This window comes from Prinia subflava, chromosome 4 (assembly GCF_021018805.1).
Source record: "Prinia subflava isolate CZ2003 ecotype Zambia chromosome 4, Cam_Psub_1.2, whole genome shotgun sequence".
Classification (NCBI taxonomy): Eukaryota; Metazoa; Chordata; class Aves; order Passeriformes; family Cisticolidae; genus Prinia; species Prinia subflava.
This window is the reverse complement of record NC_086250.1, coordinates 26,639,930-26,650,890: the sequence shown is the minus strand read 5'-3', so window position 1 is coordinate 26,650,890 and position 10,961 is coordinate 26,639,930. Positions and strand designations below refer to the sequence as shown.

Here is a 10,961-nt window from a genome sequence, read left to right as displayed (position 1 = left end):
TGCACCGAGGATGAGCCCCAGCGAGCCAGGCTGAGGTTTGCCTGTGGAGCAGGCAGCACGTCCTGCCCAGGGACGCTGGCCCTCGGCAGCACCTGCAGCTCCCAGCGGCAGCCCCTGGGCCAGCTGCCCCGCACAGGTACCGACCAAGCGCAGCAGAGCTGCTCCAAGGACCACGCCAAGCCCCTGAGTGTTTCTGAGGGGGCTTCACTCCACAGCTTTTCCCTTCTGGCTTTGCAAGGTCTGACTTCTTTTATTACTATTTTTTGATCTGCTCCTGTCTTGAGCAACTGGTTGTTGTTGCGGAGGTCACCGAGGACTGGTGGAGGCTCCTGACTGGCGTTGGGAACTATGACAGCAGAAGTGAATGCTCCTTAATAAGGGATTTACTGAAGAAGAAAGACAAAATGCCTTTCAAAGGGCTTGGTTCACTGAAAGAAAGATTTTTTAACCCGGGAAAGGAAGAGGTGAAGAACACCATTAGTGACTCGCTGGGGAACCTGAGAAGGTAAAACCCAACAGAAAATTCCCAGACAGGTCCATTGATTCAATTTATTAAGAGAAATGCAGTGTAGAAAAAATGTATAAACATAAAACAGAATATAGTGTGGCAAAATTAATATGTGAGTACAGAGAGTGAGATAGCTTGCTGTAAGACAGAAGATGTAAAAGGAGGAGTTACAACAGCATATGAATGTTGATCATAGAATATTTATATTAAACAAAAAAAGATGAAAAATAAATTATGAAATAATGTTCTAATATTAAAAAGAGCTTGCAAAAGTGTTTAATTAAAAACCTTTTTAATAATTAAATATGACTAATATTAAATATGACTAAATATGGCTGTGGTTTAACTTGCATGAGAAAAAAATAATTTAATGGGAATTAACACTCCCAATAATGCCACTCTTGAAATTAGACTTAGTGTTCCTAAATTACAGGTTTGGGTTTTTTTAAAGCTTTTTCCAAATCAGTAAGAGAAAATGTATTGAATAGAGATGTTTATGTGTAAGTTTACTGACTGTGGCAAATTAGAGAGTGAATAAGGAGAGACAGCTGTTTGCTAGCAAAAGCAGAAAAAAGATTAAAGATTTTCACCTTAACCTGATGGTTTCATGAACCAAGAAATGGAGGATTTTTATTTTTAGAGAAATGAAAATCTGATGTAGCAAATGACCAGTTTCATAAAGGGAAAGATATTTCTCATTTAAACAGAAGATTATTTCTGTTAGTAATAGCTACTGACAACACTTATTTGTGTAATCAATAGATGAGAGCCAGGGGGGTTAGTGGCATTTCTTCCATGCTTGATGTTGTGTTTTAAATCTTCATGTGCATCGGGCCAGCATTTTAACTGAAGGTTAGTGACTGAATTGTATTTGCTTTCATATCCATGCCTTTGCCTTCTATTGGGAATGCTATTTTGGGTCAAGAAATAGTTCTTGGTATATCTAAACAAGCCTTTGATCACAAGAAAATGTGTAAGAGTTTACATATATCATACTGCAGTTATTCTTATCATGTGGACAAAGTATCTGTGTTCTACACAATTTTTACTTAACTTCTTTTAATTTACAGTGTTACAGATGAAACCTGATGTTTTGCCTTTTTTACTTTTACAATACCGTAATTCCAGTAAATCTGTTTATCTTTTAGAACATTGATTCAAGTCATTTATTCAGTGATAAATTCTCTTTGCTGTGGGCTCTCTGGCCAATTTGACCAAATACCAGTAAGGTTTGTATCTAGTGAGTACATGATGTGGCAGTACACTGGGCTCACTTCAGGTTATCCAGATTGCTCTCCTCTTGTAGCTGTGTATTAAAGATGTCATTGCTGGTTCCCACACAGTTGATAGTAGAGGGAGCCAACTTCAACGACACTGCTCCTGAATCAAATTAACCCAAATATCACTTGAAATATAAGAAAGTTTGCTGAACTTAATTATTTTCTGTTTTAAACATAGGTATCTCAGAGCCTTCCTTAGATGTACCAATCAGCAGAGGAAATAATCCAAACTATAAAATCTTTTTATTATGTCTGCAGTAAGATCTAAGTAGAAATTGCTTCAACTTGAGCCATCTTGTAGGAAACACAGTCATATTTAAAAGTTTCCATAAATGAATGAAACACATGTGTTTTTAAAATGAACTTCATTCTCTACAGCTTAGTCTACAAATGAGAGCATACACTTTTGTTTTTATATGGTGGTATATATACCTATATACCAGCTGCATGACTTTGCTCCTCATCCAATACAATTGTCTTTAATGTGAGGAAAATCAGCAAAGAATTTGATTTATCTTCTAGCATTCATCATAATTTGATTTATTATTATTATGCACATCCATGATTAGACCTCTGAGTGTGATAGCACTGACTGTGCTGTACTGATGTCAAAACTGGCAAAGTAGGTAGAAAAATACATTTTAGCTTTGGTAAATAGGACTAGTTTATGCCTTCCTGCCACATTTCCTCTGTCTTGCAAACAAGAGAGCAGACCTAGAAGCTGATGCCTGGCAAGAGCAGCTGCTCCGTAGCAATAGTCCACAGTCCAGCACAAGTGCTAAAGCACAAGCAGCATAAAGCAACTTACTGCCTTCTCACGGGTTTGCTTATTTAGTGAGTGCTGCAAAATAAGAGTCTGCTCACAGGTGGTGACTTCAGGGTGTCTGGATCCTGGAAGGGAGGCAGGGGAGACTGAACTGAGAGACCCAAGAGCCATCCTGTCTTTAGGCTGTTGGCAGCTGTTTAATTTGTGAGGTCTTAGAAGATGTTTTAGAAAATGTTGTAAATGCTTTGTATAATTTTTTTTTAATACAAAAGTGGTTTCTTCTTTATTAATTTTATACAGTGGGGCAGTAAAAAATATTAGAGAATTCAAAGCTTGGGTGAATGAATGTCAGAGTTGTGGCTCTGTTATCCTTATGTTTCTCAGAATAAAAATATTTCATGTAGATCTTCTTGACAGACACAAACACTTTGATCCTTCTGTGAACTTACTGCAAGAAAAAGTCAGAGACTGGAGTAAGATCTTAGGCTCTGCCTACTCTAAGGATTTCAGGAGTCTTGGACCAGCTAACAGCAACTATGGGCTTCCTGATGAAGTGGGAAGTGTCTAAGTGGGTTTACAGCCCAATATTGTCTCTTTTAATGTAAAAAGACATATGGGCCCTGCCACTTGGCTGCTGTATGAAGTGCAGCCCTGATAGGTGTAGTTCTGGCTGCTGTAGATGTCCCTTGGTGAATTAGCCTAAATTGCTGAAAACTGCATCTTGAAGCTGGGTGATAGGCGCCTGCATTGGACAGGGCTCCTCTGACTGGGCTGGATCATGGAATTATTCCTCCCAGATTTTCCCTTTGCACGCAAGCAGGGAAAGCTCAGTGCCTCCCAGACCATGCAGGCTGTGAGCACAGTGTGGGGTGTCCAGACCCACCTGATGTAGGAGCTGTGCCTTTGTAGCAGTGCTAGTGCAAGGGCACAGTGCACTCGTGCAGCGCTGCAGGGGCAAACACCCCTCCAGTGCTCTGCGAGTGCGCTGAGGAGAGGCTGCCCTACGGCCCGGGAGTGCAGCACCTGGAACATGCAGTCCCTTGGTGTCTCAGACTCATGGGTTTTAGGGACATACCGTGCAGAAACCAGCAAGACAGATCCCATGCCCTGAGTAACTCAAGAAAGCTTGGATATTTGTGCTGGGATTTGGTACCAATGCATCAAGTACATGATTTATTATGGAAAATTATCCCCTGGACAAATCCCAGAAGAATTAATAATCTCTCAGGAGATTTTATCTGCTTTTGGATTAATGATATTTTTTTATAATTACTGTATAGGTTTCTGAAGTTACACAGAGATCATTGTAGTTACTGGATATATAGGTGTGAGTTTTGAACATTGTGTGTGACTGTGCTCCAGCTGCCTGTGAAAAACTGCCACATCTGGTGAAATCCATGTTAAAACACAACAAAAAGTAACATTTGCCTGTTACTGTAGAATTGATGAGTTTTTTATAAAATGAAATTAAATTCTAGTACACCTAATTTATCCTTTATGGAAATAACTAATTCCTCTGCTAAAACCCCCTTAAATACAGAGTGCTGCATGTATATGTACTCCAGGACATATATATTTATTTATTACTGATAGGGATTTTTAAGATTTCTTTGATTCTCTCAAAATTCTGTATATGGCAGACTAGGTATTGAATAAAAAAGAGACATTTTGCATAAAGTTATTATGAGATTTGGGCATAGAATATGGATGCAGATTCAAATAACTTAGCTCTTCTTACTTGCCAAGTGTTGTACATTTGCTGAAAAAAGGAAAAACAGATCTAAGGAGTGAACATTTCCTGTGCAGAAAAATGCACTCCTGCATCTACTGCATGAGGCTGATAATTAAAGGAGAGCACTGGCCCTGAAGCAGTTTTCTTCTGAGTCATTGGCCCACAACTAGTAAAAATTTTCACTGACACTACAAAAATGCATGGATCAATTGGAAGATAAATTTCTCATCATTTCATGGAGTTGCCATATTTCATTATGTACCTGTTCAATAAAGTAAAACAAAAAAACCCCACTGCAGACACTGTGTGAATGTCTGCACTGCTCTAATACCTGTGTGTTTGGACTGCTACTGAAAAATAGTTTTCTCCAAGACAAACCTGGTATAGAGGCATTGAAATTAATCTCTGGGGATAGGAAATAAACTGTGCAGATTTGGGGTGATCAGTCCTCAAATTGCTTCTTTTACTTAGTCAAATACAATAGCAGAATAATTAATTTGTCTGCAGAGACAATATTGGTCCATAGTTCTAGTCCTAGGTCACCACTTTTAGCACTGAATTTGGAGCAGAAGGACATTTTCATGCATATCTGAATTGACAGCCAGCTGAAAATGTCCAGATGTTTTGGCTTTGCATGAAGTGTCTAATCTTTGCCAGCTGCCCAAAGTAATTGATGTCTCTTTTATAAATAGAGCCTAGTTAAGGTACAAATATTTGGAAAATTGTTAACTGACTCAATTCCATCAATATCTTATATTCTGTTAGAGGAAGAAAAATTATTTCTTTTGGCTTGTTAAGAACACTTTGGAGATGACAATAGTTCTAAAAAAAAAAATATTCAATTATTTTTTCACTTACTGAGGTCTTTACTTTTGGTGTCTCATTCTGTTTACATCTACCTCTGTTAACACATAGAGCGTGGATTATATGGTGTCTTCTTTTTAAAGTGCCTGACTGAATTAGTCTCTGTACTCCCATTTCACTAACAAATGCTGTTTCCCTGCAGATGAATCATAAGATCTCAATCACCCCTAATAACACCACAGTAAGATCATGCTTTCTGTGTTACCTTACTTGAATGGAAAGTCTTTGCTCCAGTCTGACAATGAACTAAGGACCTAACTTTGCAGTGAGCACTGGTTTGAGAAAAAAATTAAATAAAATAACCCCAGGAGTTCTCTTCTGACCCAAAACACTGTGCTTCTAGTGTTTCTTGAAAACGTGAGCTGTATTTTGCTTATTTTCTTTTTGCTAAGACTATGGCTGAAATAATGGGTTTAAATTGTGATGTAAAAGAAATAATATAGTAAATGATGCTCCAGTTAGCTCTAAAGCCTAAAATGATTAGATTTTTACGTGGAACTTTGTATTGTAAAAATATATTTAAGTGCCCAAGAAGCCATACTTACCATCTATATCTGCAAACTGTCTAGTGTAGAGAACTAGATTGTGTTAGATTATGGGTAGTACATTAGACTTACAGTAACTGGGGAAAACTGTGATTAAACCAACACTGTCCCAAAAAACCCAGCCTAGTCAGATGTAGCCCATCCATGTATGCTTTGTTAACATGTGTTTACAGTTGATTTTCATACTGAAAATTGAGGTTTCAAATACATTTCAGATATGTATATTAGATTTCAAATACACTCAGCCAGATGTGTGAAAGAAGGAAAATAAGTTATTCCGTATCAGAAAAGAGTGAATGAAATAATTTCATCATTTTACATCACAGGCTGGGCTTCCTTTAGATTAATTAGCTGTTCAAATTTTCACAGTACTCTGTGTCAGGCACAACAAGAGCTGAATCCTGAGCTCCATGCTTCAGAGTGATGCCAAAACTGAAAGGCTGCTGATCAAGGCTTCTCTTAGTAAAGGCTTAACCTTGAGCTTGTGGTTGGTATTCAGTGGGTTAGTCAAATATTCACAGTTAGCCACATCCTTAAATGTTTCATCATGTCAGAAAAACCATAATCTGCATTTTAAAGTAGGCCTAGAAAGGTAATGTTAGAAAAGGAATTATCTAGCTCTGGTGTGGTGGGTGTGTCTAGTTCTTTCTTACCTCACCTTTCCTAACACAGACTTTGCCTGGTCCTGCAGCATAATGTTAATAGCCCTAATCAGACTGAGAGACCAAATTAAATTTTAATTGCACTATCATGCAATTCCAGATTGCATGGAAGTGCCACTTTGTTTAATATGAATATCTTAGCTAGATTGCCTGTAGGAAAAGGAAAGGCTGGATATGCAAAGCCTGAGGAGCTGCACTCCTGTGTTAGTTGGTAGCCGATGGACAGCCTCTCACAGGCTGATAGGACTGGGTGCCGTTTGCTCCCATTCAGGCTCCATCCCTGGCACCTTCCCTCCCAGTTCTTCCCAACTGCACTGCAGTTGCCACACCAGATTTGATCCCAGGCAAAAACCTTTCAGCCTCTACTGCTGAGGAATGGGGAATCTACTGCCCAGACACCCCCTGTCTGCCTTCAGATCTCATTCCATAGTGAGTATTTTACACAAAGGGCAACACGTTCCACAATAGCAGTTGTAGGGGTTCACTTTGGAGCAAACTAAGTCCTTGCAGTGGCAGGATAGTTCAGAGAAGAGGGAACGTGTGACTTCAAATGCCTCCAGGCAGAGAAAGTCTGGGCCTGTCTCCTTTGCTTCTTTAATAGGGGATCTGATGCTGGAGACATTTCTCTTCTGCTGTACAGCCCTGATTTTTGCTCCTCAGGAGAAAATAAATTCCAGGGAGTTTGGGGCTGAGTGAAACCATGCTTTGTGTTGCATTTTCCATTTTTGCTTGAAACCTACTGGCAGCTCTGCTTAGTAGATCTAGTTAGAAATTATGGTTAATTTAATCATATGTAAATTTTCCAAGGAATCAATGGAATTTATCACAACAGACCTCCAGTTAGATCTCATAGTTATGCTCATGAAGCCTGTGAACATATTTGCAGGCGGCTGTCTGGCTAGATGGCTCAGATGTGCAAACTTCAGAAGTCAGTCAGGACAAAGTGTGGTCTCTGCTAATCTTTCACAGCCTGTCCAGCATTAACTCACCTCGCTACCAGGAGACAGACACCTCACAACAGGAGTTAGCAGATGACCGGAGCATGGAGCTGTCCATCCACGTTCCAGCAAGTTTTAATGGGACAAGAGGGCACCTCCATTTTTTCTTTCTCCATCTGTTCAGGAAGATCGATGGCACGCACGTGGAGGAGGAGTCCCTCGAGCTGACGGCGGAGGGGCGGCCCGTGGTGGCGGGCGGGCGCCGGCCGGCACAGTGCGAGTGCCGCTGCTGCGGCCTGCCCAAGCGCTACATCATCGCCATCATGAGCGGCCTGGGCTTCTGCATCTCCTTCGGCATCAGGTGCAACCTGGGCGTGGCCATCGTGGAGATGGTCAACAACAGCACTGTCTATGTCGATGGAAAGCCAGAGCTGCAGGTGAGACAATACCTTCCTTTCACTCCTCTGAGCAGATACCGCTGCAAAATCACCCGAATGCCACATAGCGTTGTCCTGTGTATACGTAGATTAAAAAAAACATGTCAGTCTTGATGCACATAGATGTGCAGGCACCTAATTCCTATTTATGTGATGAAGTGACATTAAAAATCTTCAAGATCTGAGGATTTGCAGTGTCAAAGAGAGGATATAAGTACCAGAAATGAGAACTGAATTAGTTTGCATGTCTCCCAGGTCCCTGATCTGTCAGTTGTAGACAGATTTTGCTGTGGTGGCAGAAGCTTTTGCTTTTTACTCTCTCTCAGGGAAATGTGCTCTGATGCTGCTGCAGAAGGAATTCTCAAATATTTTATGTAGGGCTGCAGCTGCTACATTCATATCAGTGGATAGTTTTCAAGATCTTTAGGCAGTCACTGGCAATAAGGCATCAGGATTTTGACAATGTGGGTTGTTGTCTGGATCTGTTAAGATGTAGGTGCCAAAGCATTTCCAAATTTGTGGTGGATGGCATGTGGTCCACAGCAGATCCCCCACAGCTTTATCAGTGCACCCCAGCAGGTTCAATCCATGCCTTAGTGTCACCCATCCTCCCTCAGTATTTGGCTGTGATGTCAAGTGTCCCTTTATGGATTTTATCAACTTGGATCTCTATATTTGCTCTACTTGTTGACTTATTTTTGGATATCTTTTGAATGTTTTTGTCCTGACGAATTCACAGGAATCTTGACTCTTGAATGAAATACTCTGCAAATATGCATCAGCTTTTCTCCTAAATATTTTAACTTTTGGTAAAGAAGAGTACAGAAAATATCTAGCATAAATTTACAATGTTAAAAGTATGCCTGTCTCCATTACTCATGATCATCAGAGCCATGCTTAGACTTCCTTCTGAATTTGTATTTATTCAGTCTAATCCCTGCTCCCCATGGTCCTGCTGGGTCTTCCAGGTTCTGTACTTAAGCAAGAGAAAGTATGTGCCAGCATAGGTTTGGGAGCTCCGAAGAGGAAATTTCAGAAAATAGGAGTGAATTCCTTCCACAAATCTAAACTCGTAGTGTTTGGGCACGAACACCTCCTGAATCAGGAAGAACCTTCTTCCAAATCTCATGGTGTTTCTGCCTTCAGAAATTAACACTACCTAGAAACTCAGCTGGAAATTGCTAGTAGAAAATTAGGTGTTTAAACAGAAGTGCTTCAGCATAGGAAAGTGGGACACATCAAAATGCATATTGAGGGGGAGGGAAACCCTTTAGCCTTTGTGAGTAAAAAAATCAATGTAGTGGGAAAAACTGTTTCTCTTTTAACATGCAGAAAGTAATATTGAAAAAAGAGATGTTAAGGCTTATCACTACAGTTGCCAATTCTCTGTGGTATTTTAGAGATAGTTTTAATTTTGAATTTAAAAGATATCTGTGCTGCTTCCTCACAGAATGCTTAGCCACCTTTCCCAGACATGTGATTAACATGAAAATGATAATAAAGCACAACATTGTGGTTTCTTATTACTCCGAAAGAGTTCTTCAGCTGAGGGCTCATGAAGAAAAAGTTAACACTGACCGTACACTAGTGTTTGTACCGATTCAGGCCCAGAATGGAGGGCAGAAAGGGAACCCTCTCTTTGCTTTATTTTCTCTATGTTTTGCCCTGGGTATTGACTACCCCTCTTCTGAACAAGGTATGTCAAAAAATGCCATCAGAAAATAGAAAAATCCTTGTTCAGGAAGAACCTTAAGAAGACTGAAACTGCTTGGTATTCAAGGATGAGGTGCATGGTAAAAGCATTTATCTTGGCTGCAGGTGTTTTTGACTAGGAACCACCTATGACCAGCCTAAGGCTCTCCTTGTGTATCCAAATGCAGCCCTACAACTGGCATCACTTCTCACAAAAGATAAACTAGTCACTGGCTAGTGTTACCTGGTTTTATCTTCAGATTGCTTTGTCTTCAGATGTTCTCCTTGCCCCCAACTCTTTTCTGCTCCCATGCCATTTAACACAGACAGTAAATGATCAGAGTTCAGCCCTGACAGGGAGAATTATGAACAAATCTGACCAGGAAGCAAATCAACTCAAAGGACTTAAGCAACCTTGATAATCTTGGGAAAATGGATAGGTCCACTGAAAGGCATCAGGTCTTTCTTATAACTCTGAGCAGTCTTGAAAGGAAAAGCTTCAAGTTTAGGGAGCCCAGGGGGAAGCAGTGGCAAGTGGCAAAGTTGAAGGTCCAGCATTAGCTACTTTATGGCTGAAACCTTTGCTGCTCCTAAGAGCAAAACCAGTAATTTCACAAGGGAATTGAACACCCTTTTGCCTTAACTGAAGGTTTTTGAGCTCAGCAACCCTGAGCAGCCAGTGTAAAGAGGCTTGATTTGGAGCACAGGGTGACTTTTGTGTGATTTCTAAGCAATAGTTACCTTACAATGAGTGTGCCTTACCTTACAGCACGTGTCCCAATTCCTTTACAGACAGCCCAATTCAACTGGGATCCAGAGACTGTAGGACTCATTCATGGCTCTTTTTTCTGGGGTTACATTGTGACACAAATTCCAGGAGGGTTCATCTCAAACAAATTGGCTGCTAACAGGTAAGAAAACAACAAGCAAATGAATTAAGCTTTAGAGCCTGACAACTGTTTTACACTGTGTAAATGAGAATACTAAAATAGTGAATTAATGTGTTTCAGAAATGCACTTCTGAAGCTGAACATTCAGTATTTATGTCTGTAATCAAAAATTATTTCAGAGGACAAGACTTCCATTACGAATCTATGGCTGATTCTTTCAATTTAACTTGTTCATCTCAAAATTTTACACATTTCTTCTCTAAACAATAATGCATTCTGGAGAGTTCAAGGAAAATCACACCTAATGCTTCCAACAATGGTTGAAGCATTTGTCTTTACGAAGTTGCTTTAGTGCTTTTTAGCTCAACTTAGCACCAAACAATACATTTTCAGCAGTGTTTGGTCTTCCTCTTTTAAAAATTCCCTGTGGATTGAAGCTGGGCATAAAGGAATTACAGAACTATTCATAATCTGAAGTCACAAATCTATCCTCATTCACACAAATATCCTTGCCAAGGCTGGATACAGTACTGACTGTAAGATTGCAAAGAACTTCTAGTATAGCCTCTTGATTTCTGCTTGGTGAAGTCTGAGAATCTGTACAGATTTTTCTTTTTTTATGATCAGTGTTTGTCAGCCATTTTTAT

General features: G+C 40.0%; 1 protein-coding gene across 1 annotated transcript in view; it reads left to right on the top strand.

Annotated features, from left to right (window-relative positions):
- SLC17A8 (solute carrier family 17 member 8) overlaps positions 1 to 10,961 on the top strand; it is a 31,283-nt gene continuing 20,322 nt past the window's right edge. Inside the window, exons 1-3 of the mRNA XM_063396237.1 lie at positions 1 to 505; positions 7,480 to 7,732; positions 10,217 to 10,335. Of these exons, the coding sequence (XP_063252307.1) occupies positions 405 to 505; positions 7,480 to 7,732; positions 10,217 to 10,335 (473 nt within the window). The 5' untranslated portion in view covers positions 1 to 404. The remainder of the gene's footprint in view (positions 506 to 7,479; positions 7,733 to 10,216; positions 10,336 to 10,961) is intronic.